Below are 22131 nucleotides of genomic sequence, written 5' to 3'. Positions count from 1 at the left end.
TGGTATAGTCTAATCGTGACGGCTGGGGGAAAACTACTAAACCATAACGATTCCCATAGGCTATTTCGATAAGGAACTAACGTATTTTCGAGACCAGCTTAGGTAATGTTATATCCTTCAGGAGTAAGGATGGGAAATTTCGAATTTTCGAAATGGTGTATGGAGATTTAACTTATGGATAGGAATATATACATACATACATACCATACGTACGCAGCTGCCTACAGGCCCCCGCAAATACATTAAAAATGTATAATGTATATAAAATCTCATTTCAAATCATCGTCTCTAGACTAGAGCCTGGCTGGTTTGGTTAATGCCGCCGACAATGCAATGCCCTTTATATTGTGATTGTAATGAACTTTCGTTGTTTGTTTAATTTTTACAAATCAGTTAAGCTAAATTACGAAACGATTCATAATATATTAGCACAGCTTTCAAAAAAGGACAATAAACCCCTTTCATTATGTCAAAATAGTTTAAAATCCACCCTCTTATTTACTTTCAAAATAAATCTGAACTTGACTTGTAAAAAAGTACAATTTAGGCCTAAGGGATTTCGACTCCGTCTGTGTAAAGAATTTGCTTATCTTTTTAACAAGGCCATCTACGTGGAGAAAATTTGCATTCGCTTCTAATATTGAAAGGAAAATAATAAAATCGGGTCAAACCAGTTCCAATAGTATACAACTGATCTTTAAATAATAGCGTCAAAGAACTCTAATTTTTCGATTAATTACCGCCTCCGGGGTTTTAAACACGATGAAGGGAGAAAAAGAAAGGTTTAATTAAACGAGACTTAAGAATGAATTTCAAACCTGTACCTATAGATTAACCCGTTGATTTATTTATTAAATAAATAAAAGGCTTAACATTTGCCAAGTCTGAATTTAAAATTCGAAACGGCAATAATACCCTTTCCACCAACTTTACGAACAGTGCCGGTAATAAAGAACTGAAATATCATGCAAATTATGTATAAAAAGACGCGAGATTATGAAAATTATAATCTTACCCTTGGATCACCATCTTCTTCGTCGATTTCGGAGTAAAATGTGTTCCATCTACCGTCGATCGATTTAGTTTGGTAGATTTCGTTGGTTCCCTTGTTTCCTTGCTTGGAAACATCGAATTGGTAAACATCCTCGCCTTCCACGAAGTAGTCAAACGAGAAACATCCATTATCACGTCCGTAGAGACTGTAATAGGGCGTGATTAAACGCGCTCCTATACTTCCGGTCCTCTCGACGTCCATGACCAACATGTAACCTACAAGTGTTCAAACATTGGCATGCAGTGATGTTTTCAAAGTAACCAAAAATATGATACCTTCCTGTCCAGCGATGTTAGCGTAACGTCTTTCGAATTCAGATCCCATGTTCTCCTGATTGACAATTCCGCAATCGTCATTCTCAAAGGTACAATGGAAATCAGGTACATCCGGTGGCGGTGGTCTGACCTCTCCGTTGCATTGGTACAAACGATTGACACGTCTGACGTCACTTTCGCTCAAACCATCCTTCTTCCAGACTGGACCAATAACCTTGCCTTCTTGAAGTACCTTAACGGTTGGTAGGACACCGTCTTTGGAAAAAGCGGTCTCTTCGTACAACATGATGGACTTGTAGTCGAAGTTTTCATTCAGAAGATTGTGCTCGTAGTACTTCATCTTGTTGAATTGTTCTACGTAACCATCCAGGATGTTGTCCCATAAAACTTCGATGTAAGCGTCGCGATCAGACCGGGCTTGTTCGTGGTAGAAACCGATGGCGTGACCAAATTCATGGACAACTAGACCTTTCCAGTGGCAACCGGTACCCAAGGACATGTACTGTCTGCCGCCCTCACGACCAACCATGGACCAGCAACTACACATACAGATGGATGGTCCTTATTTACCTCCCTTTACCAAAGAAGAAGAAAGGACACTTACCCGCTGTACCATCCGATTTCGATATAATCAGGTACTTGATCTGGTTGAACTTCTACAAAGCGAAGGCAAGTCTTTTGATGATATTCTTCGATTCCGGCGAGAATGTATTCTCTAATTACCTCTAAGTAATTAAATTCAAAATGATTAACTTTGATACTCGAGAAACATTTAAATCATCACTTACCGGCGCTTTCACCAATGTAGTAATAAACGACACCATCTTTCCAGAGTTTCCTGGCGTCCACAATAGCGTTGTAAACCTAATAGTAATTATGTTTTTGTTTAGTTTAATTACTTATGGAAGTTAATTGATCAAACCTAACCTCGGGGCTAGCTACCATATCACCTTCCAATAACCCTTTGAGCAAAATATGGTGTTAATTAAGAATCATTTAAAGTTATTAAATTAATTTATTTTAATTTAAGTACCATCGTTGTAAAGTGGGGCATCTCCAGAGAATGATATGGGACCTATCATAAAAAAACGTGTTAATAGCTTAAATATAAGATGCAAGTAAAGGTAATTTTACCAGCGTTGGCCAGGTACAATATGGTTAAAACCAGGACAGCCGAAAACGTTGCCATCTTCGACGCTATATTCTAATCCAAGTAGCTACTGAACTTAATTTCAGCACACTTAAAAAGGCAGTTACGATTATCTAAAACACTTTTCATAACCTTGGGAGTTATTAATTTTGGGAATTAGATTAGAAATTTCAGGTGGCATTAGTGATAAGCAAGTGAATTAAAATTGTCAATAACAATTAAAACAGAACATTCGTTAAATTAAAATCAAGCTAATTGATAGCAAGTTACATCTAATCTCAAATTATCTATTATAAAACCCACATCTGGTTTCGAAGAAGGTCGGTTAAAAGAACAAGTAAAGTCACTGATTATCCTATCTTTATTCATTTGATTAATTAACAATAATTAATCACATTTACTATACTTAAAGGATACGTTATCGATGGCAAAAATGCCATCACCTCCCAAGTCAAGGAAGTAGAGCGACAAGAAGAACTATAGAAGTTAATCAAGAAGTGAAATTAATGTTTAACCTTGAAGAATTGCAATCGTCTCTCATACCTTAACCTCTTCTTGGTCCCCGGACACAGGAACCGAGACTTTTCTCCACTTATCACTCTTATTTCTTTCATTCAAGACATGGGTGGTCTCTTGGGCCCATTTAATCATGCTCAGTTCGTAAACTTCCTTGCCATTCATGTAAAAGTCGAACGAGAAGCATCCAACGTAGCGGTCGTACATGGGATACATTGGTGTTGTGAAACTCAAATAGGTCTTTGTAACTTCTTTCGACTCGGCAACCAAGACAGTGCCTTTTTGGCGTACAATTAAAATTAATCCTTACCAGTTTCAAATTAACTTTAATTCGAATTACTTGTGCGTCCTCCCAGTGTCCTGACTTCTCTAACGAATCCTTCTTGAGCAGTTCTTTCTTCGAAAAAGCAGTGATCCTCTTCAAAATCGCAGTAAAAATCGGGAGCGACTGGTGGCTTGGGTCGTACTTGTCCGAAACACTGATACAACTTGTTAATTCGACGTAAATCGCTTTCGCTGAAGCCAGGTTTCTTCCATACAGGACCAATTACAACCCCTGGTTTCTTAACACGTATCGTGGTCGATTCCCCGTCAATCGAGAACGACTTCTCATCATATAACATGATGGATTTATAATCAAATTCTTCCCCCAATAAGTTATTCTCGAAAAATTGCAGTTTTTGAAACTGTGTTTCTTGACCTTGACAGGGAGGTCAGAGTTCAATCGAAGTGATATTTCTAACCCGGATCCTACATACCTTTCTTGATATTTTTCCAAATGATCTCTACGTAATCATCACGATCTGAGCGTGAATGTTCATGGAAAAGGCCGATTGCGTGTCCTAATTCATGGATGATAAGACCTTTGTGATGGCAACCATCTCCGAGTGACAATAATTGAACCCCTCCCCCTTTGCGACCGACGTTAGACCAACAACTTGATTAAAATTGATGTTAATTAGTTTTAGGTACAAACCTCAAGCAGTATTCATGACGTATATTTCTAATATATACCCATTGGCCCATTGAATACGTATGAAGTCTTGAATATGAGTATCTTCCGGTTTCTTCTCGACAAATTTCAAACATGTCTTTTCGTGGTACTCGGCTATGGCTTCTTCAATCTCTTCTCTAATGTATTCTATACATTGTTTACAATATTAATTAAGTCTATCTTTAAAAGGAAGTAAACTATCCCAAAACTTCATTAATGTAATCGCCACTTCCGACTTAGATACTAAAATACACCATAACCCCATTTACCGGTGTACTTCGTAAGCTCGTAGTAAACAATACCCCCAGGCCAAAGTAACCTTGGACTGACTACAGATGCTCTATCCTGTCAACAAATTAAAGATTTGCTAATTGGTTAACTAATTACACGATTAATTACATACGTGAATAGCTTCGGAATCGATACCAGTTATATCGCCTTCGAAGAGACCTGCTTTATAAAAACGTGCTGTAAAATAGAACTACTTATAAATTTATTTTGAACCTGACCATTATTGTACAGTGGTTGATCTCCTAAATGCACCAGGTTCCCTGTAATATTATTATTAAAATATTTATTAATACCAATTATTTTATTTAAGAAATAATTCTTAAAACTAACGTGTTGAAACGGAAGAAATTAATAAAAATGTTAAGGCAAATATTTGGAGCAAAATGTCACCCATTTTGGTCCTAAATCGAAACTCGCAATATTTCATTATGAAATATTTACAATATAGAACCTTCTAATCAGTCTAACTTTATCTAACAAATGAAATGGAAAATATGAAAATGATAATTTTATGAGAAATAAACCACATGTCAATAAATAACCCTTTCAAACAAAATTCGATAAATAATTTTGAATAATTTTTTTTTATCGAAAAAGGTACATTTATTTAAACACGAATGAGATGGGTTTCATTCGACGTACGTTTCTCTAAACTTCGTTAGAAAATTAAATACAATTTCTCAAATTTTAATTTCATCTTCATCATATTAAGATTCACCTTTTAAATAATTAATGATTTTCATCTTCATTTTTTATATCCGAAAATTCGAAAAACTTGTTAAAATATATTAAATGTTTTTCTGCCTTTCTTCTCTCTTTAATAAATCATAATTAAAGCTCATTTCTAAAAAAAAATAATTAATAATTACTGGAATGGTTTTCCCCCTACAAACGCAAGCAATTAACGTCACTTAATTACGGTAACTGCCTCTAATTAGGGTTAATAAGTGTTAATTAAATTAATATTAATTAAACACACGAGGAAGTGATATATATTAAGAGATTCTCTCTCGCACTTTTTTTTTTTTTAAATTTTGCCGCCATATTATTTTATAATATTTTTGATTACGAAACTCTCGCGCCGCCATCTAGACCCACTTTTCCGAAATTAGTAACTTAATGTCGAATTTAAATATTAATTTTGTTTATATAAAATTTTTCTTATAAAAAACGCCCTGAAAAATTTAATTCATCTAAAACGTGCCCTAGAAACATGGGATACTTTTGGCGCCAAAAAACAGAAACTTAAAATCGGTTCGTCATGAGATTCTCTGTTATGTTTTTAATTTTTTTTTAAAGGGATAGTGTCATTTTCAAAAATGTAACCTTAATACTTCTAAAACCTTTTTAGAACATCTGGGGAAAACCTATGGATATCACATTTAAGCAAAAACATAATGTTGTTTGTTTTTTGCATGATAATACACTTTTTCTTATATTATGTATATATATGTATATATTTAGTTATTTACGTCACTGTTTCAAATTATTACCTTTTAAAGTACAATATTATCTTGCTAAGCCTTTTTAAGTAGATTATTATATAAAACTGTAGCCGATTCGCATTATTATTATTATTATTTAAGCCTTGGTCTGAAATTAAGGCCCGTTTTTTTGGAAGTACAGTTGCTGTAGCCTGTAGTCAGTAGTTGATTTTACTCGGTACACTGTCATTTAAGCGGAACATTGTTTTTTTAGGCCCAAGTAAGGGTTCACTGTCACAGACACCTTTTCGATAATAAGGTCATGCCTCGCTATTAAATATAATGTGAGATATGATTCGTATATATATATATAGAGAGAGAGAGAAGGTCAGCGACCAACGCGATGGATAGTGGTAGAGGGGTCATATCCAGGGTCAAACTTCATCCAAGTTTGGGGGTTCCGTGGAAGAACACGGTTTTGGTGGCTCTTCGTCGTCAAAATCATCGTTGTCTTTGTTTTTCCTTAACAAAAAAGAATATTTTCAGAGCTTCCTAAGGAGCCAACTGCTCGAGGAAGCTAGGAAGGACCGTCTAAGTAGGCCATAGTCTAAAGCAATCGATAGCAGCGTATCTAATTTGTTATAAATTGACAACCATGCTAGGTAGGAGTCAAGCGTGCTGTGGTGATCATAAAAACGTCTTGCGTTTGGCAAAGGTTGATACGCGTATTTCTTAGAGAACAATGACTTAAGACTTGGAATAGAGTCAAGGAAATTACCATGACAATTCATGGGTTTGAAATAAAGGGTTTACCATGACAATTCATGGGTTTGAAATAAAGGGTTTACCATGACAATTCATGGGTTTGAAATAAAGGGTTTACCATGACAATTCATGGGTTAGAATCAAGGTTTTACGATGAGAATGCATGAATGTCAAATAAAGGGTTTACCATGTGAACGCATGGATTTAAAATCAAGTTTTTGTTTTGCACCAAATGAATATCGTGATTCTGACTACAGAACGTGCAGGGAACCAGGATTAAGAACCAAGGAATTAAATGCAATAGCAAAATTAATGGTAACCAGGTACTTAACGCAGCTACTTAGGTACCACAATCATTAAATAAATAAATAAATCAACGAGCCAAAACCCTTTACTCACCTTCTAATCTTGAGAATAATGATCATAACGATGATATTTCCCAATATGAGACTAGCCATTAAGGCCGACGGTATAATAATATCTGTAACAGAGGACATTCATTCCATTCAATTCAAACTATCACAATAAGAAACAGTTTAATTGAAAGATTAGTTACCAGCCAACATATCGTTGCCGGCTTGGTAAATCTTGGGTTTGGAAGATTCGTAAGTGTTGTTCCAAATGAAGTCAATGTCCGTATAGTTTCCGCTCTCACGCAGCTCTTCGTAAGCTAAAGGCATCGAGAAAACCCAAGAATAGATTTAGCAATACCCCTTTCTTATATAACACAGAAGAGAGCGAGAGAGATAAAGACTAATTTAGGTCGCCCTCCTCGAAGATGTCGTGTGAAAAGATAAGAGTTGGTGCCTCCGTTTTACTTTTTTGTGTTTATAAGCTCAACAAGTATAGGTACGATACCGGAAAACATGGTATCATAGCAAGTACTGGGGTGTGCAAATTTTTACTTGTTTTTAAAACACCTGCTAGTCCTACATTAACATCGACGAGATACGACTATTTATACGAGTTACAAATGTTGGGAAACGTGAGGGATTAATTTTAGAGGCCCCGGTGTGTGTTTTCAAAATATTTTTATGTCGCCGGGATTCAAATGAATTCAATCAAAATTAGGCTTAACGATTCGTGATTACAAATGGCGGAATTTAAAACGTCATTGATTAAGGTAATGTCTACACTAAAGCAAACAGGCTTGGTCATTAGGAAGACGTGTTTATCGCAAACATTAAGTCATTAACCAGTCTGGAATGTTATCTAGTAGCTCACTTTGAATATTAGATTAGACATAGCTATTTAATTTACAACTAGACTAAACATACATTAGGCGTCTAATCAAAACTCAGGACTCTAATTACGAACTTACATAAACAAGCGGCGGGGACGGTGGCGTTCCAATGTTGTCCGTCGACGCAGTGCACGGGTCGGGCGTTATCTAACGTGTCGTTGAACAAGTGTCCCTTGCAGCACATATAAAGGGCGGTGGTCCCGTTACGATAGACCATATACCCGTCCTTGGGTGGTGGTAAAGTTGGACAGCCTTTCGCTAACGCGATAATAAAATAGATCTGATGAGAAAACATTTCCGGGGGTGGTGAACGAAGCCATATAATCCATTGCCACGCAACCGCAAAATGCAACACTGTAAATAATCATCGCTGTCCTTCTGAAGGAAAAAAACTCCAGTACGTTTCTGCAGCGTTGTTGCAAACTGAGGTTGAAATATTATGTACCATTTATATAAGACCGTCTATATATTTAGTAATTCGAAGCTGAACGTCAAGAACAGTTTGGTTGCCATTTACAAGTATATACCTTGACGTTCGCGTTGAATTTAAAACCGTGGACAACGGAACAAGATATGGGTACATTCGCGGACGAAGGCCTATAATATTGGGCAATAAACATCTGACCATCCCAAAACGTATTTTCAATTTAGTCAAAGATTAAACACTATTCTATAATCTTTGTCCGCATTGAAGGCACCTTCTGGGACGAACGGACAGAGCCCATCTAATCTTATTTCATACCTCTGTAATACAAAAGAAATCCCCTAAAGGGCGAAAATCGTTCGGAATTGAAAATAACGAGTATGGAGTTTCCGGAGCTTTCGTAAGTCTTCAAGGCGTGCAATGACTGTCCGCAAGCGCTGACCAGTTTGGTCCCTCCCGCTGTGGGTCCGTCGTAGACCGAGAGAGCTTCGTCGCAAATTTTTCTGCCGTAATAGGGACGAGGCGGTCTCAGGTGATAGTCCAACAAATCCATAGAAATCGTCTGTCCATCTCCGGCCGTGATGTTCCACGTACAGTTGACCAAACCCGGATAAAAAGAGGGGTAACCGGGTGAAGAGACGTATCCTTCCGCGGGGGACGACGGGTAATTACAGAAGCGGAGTATCGACGACTCTGTTTTCCAAACCGACCAGAAAAAAATAAAGGAAAGAAAACGATATATTTGTATGTGTGTTCGTGAAGGCGTGTAGTTGCTTTGGCTCCCAAAATAGCCAACCAAGAAGGGGTGATAGATCGCCGGGTCATTTAACCCTTTTCAACTGTTTTTACCTATTCACCCAATAAGAAAATAGTAGAAAAGAAATCGAAGTTTCTTTATATTCCCAGCGTGTCTCTCGTCTATACCCCGAGACAGTGTCACCTTTGACTACGGAATGAGTCTATGATACCCTTTTATCTCCCTTCCTCAGTCTCTAGTAATAAAAAATATAACTCCCCCTCGTCTTCAATCCCCTTATTTGGTCTATAAATATCGATATAACAAGATCCCCTATACACGATATTACCAGTCATTACTTTAGAAAAGAGTACGGCCAGTGAGAAGCCAAACATACATTTTTATACATTTACTTATCCAGCTATATAGTGCGCCCCAGTCCTTTGAGAAAAGGTTCCATGAACATACATTCTTATAGAGTATATATTATTGAAAGGGACAAAATTCTAAGCCTAACCATAACGGATATGTAGAAGATTCACTGGATTCCGGGCCCGGGAAACCCTAAAAAAACAAAAATCTGACAACTAATTTGTTTTTAAACGAATGGAGGGGACGTCGTTAGAAAGCAATTAGATTCTTAATTTGGCTACGAACCCGGAATATTAACCACCATCATTCATTTACTCTTTAGACTGACTACCAAAAGAAGGAGGACAATTTGTAATTTGTTAAATATAAAAACACAGAGTGACAGTGAGTCGTTTGGAGTTTAGGAAATAATTATTCATTCACCTTCAGGTTGGACTCGAGAAACGAAAAGCTATGAAGAATGAACTATGCCTATTTTGGGAACACGTACTTAATTTTTAAGGTTTCAAAAGTGGTAGGTTTGAAAGATCAATGATTCTTAAAGAAGGCCTAACTTCCAAAGAAAGGATCCCTTGAAAGTTTTCATCAGTGACTAAAATGGCAAAGAGATCTACTCAGTTGATCAAATGACGTCACTAAATTATTTTATCTGAAGGCAAGGAACGGAAATTGCATTCTTTATCACCATCTAGAAAATAGATTCCTAATCACCTATCGCCGCGTGGTAAGACCCTCTGGGACTTAGGGGGTGAGAAAAATAACAACTCTTTGTTATAGATCAGTAAGCGAGGGATCATCAAAGAGGAAGAAAGAATTACCCAAGGTGTCTGTTCGGAAAAGGGGAAGCTGTTATCACGAACTTGTAATATTTATAGCTCATTCCCTTCCCGCCTTATAATTCTTATTCAGCTCGGGGAGTTACTTGATGGACTCGAGACTTAGGTACGGACTTTTCTGCTTAAGATCTTTGCCATTTTCCAAAAAGGTGTCCGCAGACACGGCTAATACCCATTTTGATATACAGATTACAGAGCCAGACTAGCGGCCGAAGAAGAAGAAAGTGGTGTTGGAGCAACTTTCTTAGCTGTCAATGATTCACCATCACGCGAGGTCTCGTGTTATTTGTTAGTTGGCGTGTGTGGGAAGAAATTCAGCCATTATCATTACCAAAGGGCCATTTTCGCCTAAGCTAAGCTGTCAAAATCAAACCTAAGCCTTAGTTCGAAATTTAGCAATATGATCAGAAGTAGCGTGAACTGCGCTCGGTGTTTACGTTGAATAGGTCTATTTAGTTTCAATGTAACCCATAGGACATGTAAAATGAAGACGAAAGGGTCTTGTATTCAAAGAAATGGTACTTCTCTATCTTTTATTCTATTAGACCCCATGGAGAATTATTCTTGGGTCCTAACCTTACTACCTATTTCGGTGTTATTTAGAGCTAGGATAATGGGTGTAGAAGGGTTCACATTCCTTCAGTGGTAGTCCACAGTAATATTGACTAAATGTTAAAGCATGATTGGTTTTTTATCTTTTCTCTATCTACAAACTATACCTTCAGTATGATAACGTGTTTGATTACCCTTATTTTTTATCCGGCACTAATCTTGGGAAGGTTATGTCTTCGAATGTTGGAATGTTAACGTAGATGGTAGCGCGGGCTCTACTTTGACATTCGAGACGAAGAGAAAGGGCCAAGGGATTTGTAAGACTCACCGAAATGTAGGCGCAAATGTCTCAAAGTAATCCTTAACAAGAATAATGGCCTCTTCCTCTCTTTGCTTCCGTTAGAGTCTCAAAATAAGCGAAATGAGTTTCCTTTCTTTACATTTATACTTGGGAGACTCTACGCCTTGTCTAGGGGACCAATACCCAATTTTTCAAGTAGAGGGAATTAAGTTAATAATCTTTTTGACAAATAAGTCGGAGGAAAGCTTGTATGCCATGAGATTTTAGAATTTTGGAAAATTTTCTAATTAAATCTTTATAAGCCTCTCTAATCTCGCTTTCACGTCGACATACCCCCAAAGCAGTAAGCTCCACAAAGCACTTTTTCCTTGGCCTTTGTTTCAATCAGACGGAAATGAGCCACTGACTTCCGGGTATGAGTAAAAGAGTCGGAAGTAAGTATAGAGGATGCGGAAGATTAAAAAACCTACTACCGGTACAGTGTTTTCATCCTCAGTTTACGATATAACACGTATTAAATAGTGATTCAGTCCCATAACGAGCCATGTCCTAGTTATAGCCTCAACAGAATTGCATTTTGGGCCTGAAACACTTTTTTCGGACATGATCCGGGATAAGTTCATATCTAAAACTAAAAGTCAATAGTGGTGACCAAGATATTTTCCGTTCAATTTCTACATAGAACCAACCACTTGATGTGTCATCTTCTCCAAAGCCTAAAAGTCGCGTCACGTGACCCTGAGAGGAAACTAAGGAAGAGAGATATAAGGCAGGATGTCCATTTTGAGCTTATGTAAGGAATTTTAGGGCGATGGAACGTGTTTAAAGAAGGTTCTCGTGGTACATTAGCGCTAAAATGTTCCGGCTAGGGCGACTCGCGAACTGATTTCTCTGCTCCCCAGTAAAAAATTTAGCTCCCGTTCCTCCCATTTTCCCTATTAACGTGGAGATAAAAAACTACCTCAACCTACCAACCAACCGCATTTGGTTCCTCAGGATAAAAAAAACCAGTAGAAGAAAGTTATCGATTTTTGGGAGACTTTTCGATGTTCAGATGAGGGTTGGTTAGGAATGACTTAATGTAGCTAAGTGCCTACATACGACTGACTCCCTTTTATGGAAAAGAGAAAATCGCGGGAACAAGAAAAGAAATTGAAAGGTTTCGGCGATTAAGAAAAAGTTAAAACGCTAGTATAAGGCAAAAAGATTCAATCGTTAAAATAAATCCCTTCCCCCTTGCAGATTGGAAAACTGAGATAGAAAAAGAATTAAGTTTTGGAGCTTGTGCATGCAGGGTTCTGATTTAAGAAGTGTAACTTACCAGGAACGCACTGGTACTCGACGGTTATGGTTCCAGGTGAGGTCGAGCAGACTTTGTCTATGTGATGGTGAGTGTAGTTGTAAACGCACTCGGTTGCACCAGCGCACCTGAAATGGATAAACAAATAACGCAAAATTAATTTTGATCCATTCATTCTTGAGTCCAAGTTGGAAACTCAAATGTATAACCACAGGTAGGTCATTATCTAACCCGCACCCTCAACAAATGTTAGGCAATTAAACTAAGAGAAACGACTAACATATAACGACGGAGATTCATTCCCAGAGCAGAGCGAGAGCACCGCACGATGTCCCTTCGGCGAATAAAAAAAAGGCCAGGGACATTACATACTAAAGTTTTCGGCTAATTTAGGAGTAATTTATGGTTCATTAGGAAGGTAGCTATTCCGCTAAAGTACAGCAGGATAGCGTGCATGCACGTTCGCCCAACGGCTCTTATCACCCTTGTACACGTTAGCTCATTTCCCGCTCTGTTTTTTAATAGGCGAGACGGGTGGCAACAAATATAGATCACTTCCTTCCACCGTCCGTAAGACGAAAACATTTTGCGAGCTGGTTTCTTCAGCTCGGGTGATAAAAGCGGTCGAAATTGCTGGCGTTCCAAACTGATCGTTGTCGATAAAAATATCCTCTCCTAAAAGAACTTAACACCCTTACCAGTCCCAGAGTGTAACCGTATTGGGCCCATGTGTACATTTAATATTTTTCCAGACCGTTTCACCCTTGATTCCATTGGATAATCCATCAAAGTAATGAAGCAGATACACCCACTAAGGTACGGGCAAAAAAAGAGGGTGACATTTTTGGGTTCCAGTCCCAAAGGTGTACACGTGCTATATCCGTTAGCGCAACTTTGTATTATGGCGTCAGGTTTGTGACAAATTCACGGTTGTTTTATAACTGATGTCACAAACTGGACTCAAAGAAGATAAGAAAAGGCTCATGTATGTCGTGGGATCATTTCATTTCTTTGACTTGTTGTTAAGAGTTTTTTTTTGAAATGAATAGTATGGTTCTTGTCGAACGTTCTTATCAAGCAAGAATTGATATCTTAACCCCATTTATATATTGTACCTCGTTCAACAACCTCTCGTCATAAAGGCATTGAATGCAAATAAAAAAAAATGGTAGTTTATTCTTACTGGCTATTGAGAGAGACTCGAATATCCTCGGAACAGATCTTGAGCTGATTTTCTTTCTTATAGTCTTCTTGTAAGACTTCCTCTCCAAGCAACGTCAGTTCTTCGTCTCCAGCTCCGCTTCTCCCAAGGCACGTTCCGTTGAGCACCGTATCAAAATCAGTCGTGAATTGGGCTCCGTGAATGGTCAACAGATACTTGCTTGATTCGCAACGCAGTCTAATCTCGTCCAGATCACAGAAGGACTCGCGTAGCAACGAGTTAGGTCCGGTTGCAACTGAAAATATATTGAGACCATCATTGGTTACACGAATTAGGTCCAAAGAAATATCAGCGAAAAATGGGCTTAAAGATTTTCTAAAACATTACGCTTAAGGGTGGTTTAAAACGTCTAAGTTCAGAAGGAGCCTATTGGTAAAAGAACAAGGGGGATATTATGTTCGTAAGATTAATCAGAAGGGAAATTCCTCGATATCAGTTTGGTAACTACATTAGATAGTGGGTTTGGCCCATTGATCTGAGTAAACCAATCAGTCATCTTGTCAGAATAGTCGGATAAAGGCGGACAAAGCCCCGTATCACCTATCGAATTTTCAGTGCATGCCACCCTCCTTAGAATAACGTATCACAACAATAGACTCTTTCAACCGAATACACGCGCGAGTTCAAACTCTGCCAATATCAATACTGAAAAATACCAACAGTAACCTTCGCCAAAGTCCTAACTAATAGCTTTATATTTTTAATGAATAAGGTTTATTCATTTTATCAGAATCAAAATCGTGATCCGTCACGACCCTGTCCTGAAAAGAAAATGCTCCAAAATGCGCGCTAGAGCATGCAAACTGAACTAAACCCCGAACCAATTTCAGAATAGGTGAGGTTATCCGGGAATAATTACAAGAGAGGTATAGTGGTTAGGCTTAACCATCCTCAACAGGGTGAGTGAGGACTTGCCTGTGGTTGATGGAAGGGAGAGATTCTAGAGAGAGATCCATTTAGGAAAGAATATAGCTTTCCTCTTAATTTTTTTTAGAATGATGTAGAGAGAGGCGTTTTTGTTTTCGTTTCGCCTCGTTGAGAAAACTGGGGCCTTGGATGCTCTCGAGCACACACTCGATTCTCCACAGCTAAAGAGTCCATCAGAGCGAGCGGGGGTGCTAAGAGCGGAGAACCAGTGGGTGTAAGGGTGGAATTATAATTATAGTTTGGGTTTTAGGCTTAGCTTGCAAAGCGCGGCCAGCGATGAAAAGGTTTTCCTATGTCCCAACCCTACCGAACTTTACACTTCATCCAAGAGTTACGAAAGACTACCGTCCGTAATCACCTTAGGGTCAAGTGACCTTGCTAGGTTTCGTTCGATGATCGCGGAAGGGGCCTCTTTCATAATAATAACTATGGGGTTGGGGGGGGGGAAAGAGTGGCTGTATTAACCCCGTGTCTTGTCTCGTTAACAGAAACAATACCAGGTAAAGGGGGAGAAAGGGTTTTGTGAATATACGTTCTGTAACCTTAGCAATATTGCCTCCATTTCGGTAGACACTAGTTGGCACCCAAAAGGACAAATTGCGTTATCATAAAACTGACGATTTAGCGGGAAAATATCGTGGGCTGGTTAAATTTCGGTCTTTTACGTCTAAAACTGGGTTGATACTTGATAATATAAGACCAAGGCTTAACGAGGGATTAAAAATATAGACGAGAAAAGTACCAGAAGCCGCGCGAATAAAAATCTATGGTACCCTTTAAATAAAATCCTAACCGACCTACCAACTAGGAACTCGTAAAAGTGTCCACAACACCTGGTCGTAACGGTTTTAATACCATGGGGTGCCTTGCTTTTAATGCCAAGTACTTATACAGTTACATAAAGGCAATCCGAGCCCGCCGGTTTAATCCAGCCAAAAAGCTTTATAAGCTCGTGAATGTGTGTGAGGTAAAGCAATAACAAAACACGCGATGTTAATCGTCTGCTATATGTTACACGCAAAAGATAAGGGTAAAGGTAGGTTTTATGTTGAGTTTACACCAATGAAAACAAAGGGGATACGTGTAAATTTAGAAGGTAATCCGGTTCGGTTTGGTTTGGTTTGGACTTGGCTCGGGATGAATTCAAATCTAAAGTGTAAACATCTTTCAAGCAGCCACACTTTTAATCCTTGAATCCATGCAGGGAATCATTTTATTTCTGCAAACGCAGATAAGCATGTATGCAGTTTTCATATACGAGCTAGAGATACGGCCGGATTTAAGCTCTGAAATATGGGAAACCTTTGAAAGTCTTTTTGACCTCTATCTTTCCAAAAAAAATGTTTTTCTTTATATAGCGCATATTGCCTGTTTTATTTGCATGCTTGCCACCACCTTGCAGATATAGTGGTACTCGCATCATTGGCAATAACGGGGCCCGGATGTAAAGTCGAAATTCGTGTCTTAAAACCCTAAGGGAGTACTACTATCTTGGAAGAGATTTCGAAATATGGGTTCTTATTTTCTACGAATTTATTTTAACTTTCCCTTGAATATCCAAACTGAACGACGAATTTATATTAGTTTCGAAGAACACCTTGTATTATTCAAGTCAATATTCCTTGGGAAAACGTTATATATTCTTGTATTTGCCTTATGTAAATAGCTAAGTCTTAGTTTTACTTCCGCAGTTCCGGATAAAGATCTCACTAGGTATTTCCGAACGACTTCAAACTCCTACTGAAGTCTCCATTTGAATTTATATACTAAGCATCACGTGAACCAGCTCGAAAACACATTGATCCAGACGTTCAATTCAAACGTCAACGCCAAGAAATACGCATACAGAGTTAACCTAGCTATCTTTATCCTTGTAAAAGTCTGTAGTTGACGTTCGAACGTGCGGATCTCCGTTAAGCTTTTGGCTCTCAATCAATCCCTATACTCTCTTTGAAAAATCAGAGCATCCACTGTATATAAACCGCTAACCCTAAATCGTAGCCTATAGACTAAGAAAACAAAAACAAGGGAAAAAATAACACGTATCCAACTGGGTTATTGCTTTTGTAAAAGGTCAAAAAAATAAATAAAAAACAACTCTTTTATCGTTGTTCTTTCTTCGGAAATAGGAAGAGAAGAAAAAAAAATAACTAAAATTGGCACACGCATCTAGCCTAGCTATAGCTAGTACATAGAAACTGCAGCTAGTTCACCGAAAAACTCTAAAAACCCTTGAAAAGATGTGGTGGTGTGCTACGTTTCTCGTCAATCCATCAACTAAACGATCAGAAAAGCCGACAGCTTTTTTTTACTCCTTCAGCAATAAAAAAAAAAACACACGTCTTAAAGCCAAGGTTCTAATTATACTAAGTAAACAAAAGATTAATAGACTCATCACGTTTGTGGGTAACCTAAATTTCCTATCAAAAGATGATAAAAATTCTCAACCTGACTCGCTAACTATTTTACATTAATTAATAGACTTTTGGTTAACGCCCAAGATCAAAAATGGCTGGTTAATTTATCACGTGGAAGGAACCTACAAGTTTAATTTGTTAAGAGCGAGAGACAAACAAGCTTACGAATTAAGGCGGGTAAGACATAAAGACTAAAAGCTGTTTTGCATAATTGAGAATATATTGTTTAAAAAAACATAACCCTCCCACGCGATGTACGCGGTGTTTTTCATTCATTGTCGGCTCGTACCCTTGTAATCATCAACGCCTCCTTAATAATTTATCAAGCACAATTTTAATAAGAAGCCTTGTCAAATTGAACGCTAATACACCACAAGCATCGTGGGGTTTTTAGGGTTAATTACTAAATGACCTAAATAGTAGTCAAGGGGGTAGGTTGCTCCGTGCATTATCATATTAGTTCTAAAGAGAAGAAATATAAACGTATCCTCCTACAAAAATTTTTACATTAAAGTTAAATTAGAATATTTTTAATCTCATGGGCTTACCGGGCCTCTCTATAGGTGCGTTGCATTTTAAATAAATTAGTTAAGGAATAAAAGGGTTGAATTTCATCAACGACATGTTTGGCAACAGGCCAATGAAAAGGGACGCAGTGTCAAATGACGCAAGATATTGTTAACAAATTTATCCTTTGTAAGGATATCGATACACCGTATAATAGCGTACACTAATCTCCTTGTAACGTATTCTGATGGTTTTACTCGTAAATCATCCCAATTTTCAATAGTAATATAGGTAATGATGTATATATTGCAGTTACGCTTGTATAAATTCGACCTTACCTTTGGGGATTTAGTGAATACTCATCTTGGGATGGATGTTTAAGTCGATATTATTAGCTAAACCTTAAGGCAAACGATACGTGCATCTAATCTTTTGACAAATTGCATTTCGCATTAACCAAATTTACAACGTTTCTTACACATAGGCTAACCTTTTCTCTCTTTCTTTTTTAAAAAAAAAGAGCTCGCTATCTGGTGTTTCGCATGATATACAACGGCTGGGGAATTGCGAATTCTTCCCTTTTACGTATACCGTTTGTAATCCAAGAAAGAAAGAAAAATCTAATGGAATATACTAGTTTTCTTTGATAAAATCAGGGTATTTCAAGAATGTTCTTTGTGAAATTATATACAAGCACTCCTGAGTTGTGTAATATACACCTATATGTAATAAAAAAAACGTGTTTAGATGCAGAGAAATCAAAAACTCATTTTCTCCGTATAAAATGAAACGAAGTATCCACCCCTTGCACCAAACAGTTACATAAAAACTGTTCACTAATTTAGAGGCAATGAGAGAAAAGGTATACTGTATATAGGCTTAAAAGAGACGGGTAAGGCTTTATCAGTATTCGTTTCTACGTTACAAACAAAAACACGCTAGAGCAAAGTGAATTCTATGGTATTTTTCCAGTCCGGAATTTTGGGTCCGGTTCGGTGTTGTGTGGGCCACATTCAATCGAGACTGATTAGGCGTGTAACGTTGACTGTTCATTTTTTTCGAACTAATACAAAAATGTTAGGGGAAGGTAAAAATAGCCGCTTGGTCAATGCATAAACAACACATACGCCGTAGCTTTCCACCTATTCTCCGTCATAAGTTGAACAATAAAGTAACAAAGCGGCCTTCAACACAAAAACCTAGCCATCTTACTAATCGAAGTTAGTTGACTCTAATATCATACTTAAAAACATCCCTTCCCACCTTTCTAAATACTGTCAACTAATTATTACTCATCTAAAAATAACTTCATAACCGTCCACATTTTTCCTTTTTTCGTCATTACACTATGGTCCGTTGTTCATATTATATGAAACAATGTGTAGAATGCTACAAGTGTCGCTTTCTCTTGCTCTACCCAAAGTACACATTATCCCAGTTCCTTCCCCAGTATCAGTTCATTAACGAAGGACTTAGGATGAGTTGAATCTGGAATTCAAGACAATTTCAGTTAGGGAACGGACTGTCCATTTAAAGCGACTTAAAAAGGTGCTAAAGATGTCTCCCCTCTCCATTCCCAAGAAATAGTTTCTTTAAGGGGACATTTTTTCTTCCCATCCTCTCCAGCCCTCTCAGCCTCTTCCATCGCCGCCGCATCTTCTCCTTTGAAGTGACCGAAGATGAAGGAGCAATTCCTTCTTCCCCCACCCTCTCTCTCTGGTTTCCTTTTACGCTTTTAAATGGGGATGAGTTGGAGGAGAGTGAGAGAGAGAGAGAGAGAGAGAGAGAGAGAGAGAGAGAGAGAGAGAGAGAGAGAGAGAGAGAGAGAGAGAGAGAGAGAGAGAGAAAACGTATTACTACTTTTAAAAGTACCTTAGTTTATTCCTACACCCACCAACTATAAAAGCTCTACCACTTTCGAAAATTACTTCGAAAAGCAGTTTTGGCCATGGGCTACCAATTTCCTCTTAAAAACTCGGGGATTTCAAAAAAGCGTTTCACATTATTCCCCCCCCCCCCACTTAAATCCTGCAGTTAAATTGTATAAAATTAAGTATAAAGTTTTAAAAGTTAGCTCATCGGGGAGTTTTATTATTTTAAAATTAAACTTCAAAACTTATGACGGAACTAAGTGGTTTATTATTTAGTAATTTTGAAGAAAAAAAATAATTCAAGCTACAAATTATTTTTTAAAAGCGTCTATTAAGTGTTTTATACTTAATAAAAAGGTATATACGCATCTACCTATTCTTGTTTTTAACCTCAATTCTTCAAAATTCCCAAATAAAAAAATCAGTAAAAAAATAAAAAAAAAATTTGAACACCGTCATGAAGTTATCGATTTTCTCTGACCCACATGGTTCTAATTTTTTTATTATTTTTTTTTATCTTGATTCTCGCGCTCTCAAAATATTTCATAAAGAATCCGGGGACAACCGTATAGAATTACCCATCTCCTCCTTTTCCTAAACGCATCCCAGAGACTGGAGAGAAAATTTATATTATATCATGCAAATTACGCGGCGTTAACGGAATTAAAATTCCAGAATACCATAATTATAATTACGTATACAACAATTATTCAATTAAGGAAAAGAATAAGAAAAGAAAGACCTTTTCAATTATAAGAAGGATTATTAATTTATACGCTGAATTATCTCGTATTGTACATTCCTCAAAAAAATAACGAATTTGGTCATACTTTTTGGGGACCAAAGAACGAGTTTTATGATATAGTCAGTAGCCATACTCATGTACCATTTCAATTTAACACTAAAGCTAATATATAGCAGCCTTTGGCAGCGTTATTAGTTTGGAAAAACGGTTTTCGTAAAGTAATTGCGGGATGTTTAGGTCGAAAAAGAGGATGGGATGTAAATCGGGCCTAACTACATAGACACGCGCATCCAATATTTTATGGAACGAGCGAGCGATGTTTGGCATAAAAAAAGAAGTAGTTAGGAATTACGTATAAACCCCAGAATATTCGTGATCGTCTATCTTATACCATAAGCTTATAAGATATGCTCCTTTCCATAAGTATGACACTACCTATACTTCGTAATTCTAGAGACTTACAGTTCGAGCTAGTTCGAGAACGACAAGCGAGAATTGAAGTACTACACTCGGTTTTGCATTCCTGAGTCTTTAACAGCGCCTCACCAGAATCTATGACCTACGTCACTTAATAACAAGCTCCAGTTTCTAACCAGTGACAGACTTATGGCACATATCTTACGAACTTATGCTTATACTCAATCCCTTTCAAAATATAGATATTTCAATAATAAACACCCACAAGTATAAGGCGAAACAGGTTTCAAACGAAGGTATGCATATTTTTAAACGTGCGTTTTACCAATGCGAAATATGATTTTTTATAAAACACATGTGCAGAATCGTATATTTAAAAAGGTGGACGATGTATGGTGGTTATTTTTCGTGATACATCACAAGATAAAGAAAATAGCATCTCAGATTGTAAGGAGATACGAAAGTTAAGTTGGGTAAACGTCATTGAACCCTAGAGCCCGCATATATTTAAATTTATCTAGGCACCCATCCCATAATTATTCAGGGTTTGTTTAGAAGGGAAAAATAAATAAAATTTAGATCAAGATTATTATCGTTATAAACTCGTGTTCTCAAGACCTTTCTCAACCTAGTCTCCATCCCTTCTCACAAAGCACACGGAACAGGGATAGACGGACGCAAAGAAGAATGTAATAAAAATCAACAGAAAAGGTATGAGAAAAATAGATATGAATCCCAAAAATCTACGCACCACATTCTGCATTAAACAACCAAGAAGCGTAGGCAAGGTACGTTATAGTCTAGAGAGAACGGGGTATTCTTTTTCCAATGGGCAACGAACCCGAGAGAGGCAAACTCAACCTCGACGGAATCAATAGCGACTAACTTCCCTGGCTTAAAACCTAAATGAAGGCGAAAACTAGCTAACGGAACCTTTGGCGACACAAATCCTGCGCCACGGAGTCTACTGGCCTATAGGTTTTTGGGAAATAAACGCTCCTAAGATATCTCTCCCTCAGTCTCTTTTCTCCTATCGTCGGTTAGCAACGGTTGCTAAGTGGAAGATATGTACTGTATCTTCTCCACCGAGTGCATGCCAGGGCCGAGGAGAGGAGTAAAAATGGTTGGGCTTACCTGCGAGGCGACTGTTTAGGCTGAGAAGTAGTAATAGGGAATAAGTGCAGGCAGCGGCAGTGAGCGAAGAAGCGGCGGTGCGGCGAACTGTCGACGGCTGGAAAGGCCTAGGCGACATCCCGTTCGCGAAGGCTCATTTTGCTTCTGAGAGTCCTTCGACACGAACATCCGGGTTTATAGCAACTCTAGAGCGCGAGTTCCACTCTCGGACGGTTGCTTGCCAGTCTCTAGTCACTCTTCCGCTCTCTACTGAACTGAAGGAAGGCGCCCGAGAGGATCGGAGTCGGACCTAGCAGAAAGCATCGCTCCCCCACTTTTCTAGAAATCGCGCCTAATGGACACTAGGGGTCGAAAATTTTCTAGCGGATGCTGGGTCTCTGGGAGTGCGTGGAAACCTTGGCTTCCTTAGAATATAGAGAAAAGGGGGGATATATTCCTGGTACAGCGACGCCAAACGGACAACGCCCGAAACGTTATTTCTTTATAGTTAAAGGCGCGATAATATCAACAGATGCGGAAAGGGAGAGAGAAGGAAGATTAATTTTTGGAAAAATGGAAAATATGCCTAATCCATATAGAAACGCAAAATATTTCTGGAGCAGCATTTCTCGCGGTGCGTTCTGGATGAACAAACGAAACGACTGCTTCAATCCCAAGA

The 22131-nt window shown here is 38.1% G+C and overlaps 3 protein-coding genes across 3 annotated transcripts; all 3 read right to left on the bottom strand.

Moving 5' to 3' along the window:
• Positions 1-4: 4 nt before the first annotated feature.
• LOC149717974 (hatching enzyme 1.2-like) lies at positions 5-2280 on the bottom strand. The gene is made up of 7 exons (XM_089841790.1): positions 2257-2280; positions 2118-2193; positions 1934-2054; positions 1330-1868; positions 1016-1269; positions 205-955; positions 5-115 (listed from the first exon to the last, which is right to left on the bottom strand). Exons 1-6 carry the CDS (start codon positions 2272-2274, stop codon positions 869-871), a joined length of 1095 nt encoding a protein of 364 aa, XP_089697916.1. The 5' UTR covers positions 2275-2280; the 3' UTR covers positions 5-115; positions 205-868.
• A 586-nt stretch (positions 2281-2866) lies between these two features.
• Positions 2867-4674, bottom strand: LOC149717973 (astacin-like metalloprotease toxin 1). The gene is made up of 9 exons (XM_089836800.1): positions 4611-4674; positions 4499-4540; positions 4393-4439; positions 4259-4334; positions 4010-4136; positions 3754-3932; positions 3336-3695; positions 3023-3273; positions 2867-2956 (listed from the first exon to the last, which is right to left on the bottom strand). Exons 1-9 carry the CDS (start codon positions 4672-4674, stop codon positions 2867-2869), a joined length of 1236 nt encoding a protein of 411 aa, XP_089692926.1.
• Positions 4675-4836: 162 nt separating this feature from the next.
• LOC149717972 (uncharacterized) lies at positions 4837-21839 on the bottom strand. The gene is made up of 8 exons (XM_089841782.1): positions 21474-21839; positions 13417-13690; positions 12255-12361; positions 8455-8829; positions 7791-7970; positions 7026-7139; positions 6869-6950; positions 4837-6226 (listed from the first exon to the last, which is right to left on the bottom strand). Exons 1-8 carry the CDS (start codon positions 21589-21591, stop codon positions 6139-6141), a joined length of 1338 nt encoding a protein of 445 aa, XP_089697908.1. The 5' UTR covers positions 21592-21839; the 3' UTR covers positions 4837-6138.
• Between the last annotated feature and the right edge of the window lie 292 nt (positions 21840-22131).

This window comes from Phalangium opilio, unplaced genomic scaffold (genome assembly GCF_054372755.1).
Source record: "Phalangium opilio isolate 3A_F unplaced genomic scaffold, DU_Popi_V2 ptg000003l_1, whole genome shotgun sequence".
Taxonomy (NCBI): domain Eukaryota; kingdom Metazoa; phylum Arthropoda; class Arachnida; order Opiliones; family Phalangiidae; genus Phalangium; species Phalangium opilio.
This window is presented reverse-complemented; position numbering and strand designations above follow the sequence as displayed.

What these genes read in the sequence shown, in the direction of transcription:
- LOC149717974 (XM_089841790.1), bottom strand. An exon ending in GAAATCGGATGGTACAGCGG is followed by an intron (nt 1,869 to 1,933) that starts GTAAGTGTCCTT and finishes CTGTATGTGTAG; the next exon opens with TTGCTGGTCCATGGTTGGTC. An exon ending in AAGAAGATGGTGATCCAAGG is followed by an intron (nt 956 to 1,015) that starts GTAAGATTATAA and finishes ATGATATTTCAG; the next exon opens with TTCTTTATTACCGGCACTGT.
- LOC149717973 (XM_089836800.1), bottom strand. Translation starts at nt 4,674, where the DNA reads ATGGGTGACATTTTGCTCCAAATATTTGCCTTAACATTTTTATTAATT. An exon ending in CGTATTCAATGGGCCAATGG is followed by an intron (nt 3,933 to 4,009) that starts GTATATATTAGA and finishes ATTTTAATCAAG; the next exon opens with TTGTTGGTCTAACGTCGGTC. An exon ending in GACACTGGGAGGACGCACAA is followed by an intron (nt 3,274 to 3,335) that starts GTAATTCGAATT and finishes TACGCCAAAAAG; the next exon opens with GCACTGTCTTGGTTGCCGAG.
- LOC149717972 (XM_089841782.1), bottom strand. Translation starts at nt 21,591, where the DNA reads ATGTCGCCTAGGCCTTTCCAGCCGTCGACAGTTCGCCGCACCGCCGCT. An exon ending in CCTAAACAGTCGCCTCGCAG is followed by an intron (nt 13,691 to 21,473) that starts GTAAGCCCAACC and finishes ATATATTTTCAG; the next exon opens with TTGCAACCGGACCTAACTCG. An exon ending in ATTTCTTTTGTATTACAGAG is followed by an intron (nt 7,971 to 8,454) that starts GTATGAAATAAG and finishes TTATCGCGTTAG; the next exon opens with CGAAAGGCTGTCCAACTTTA.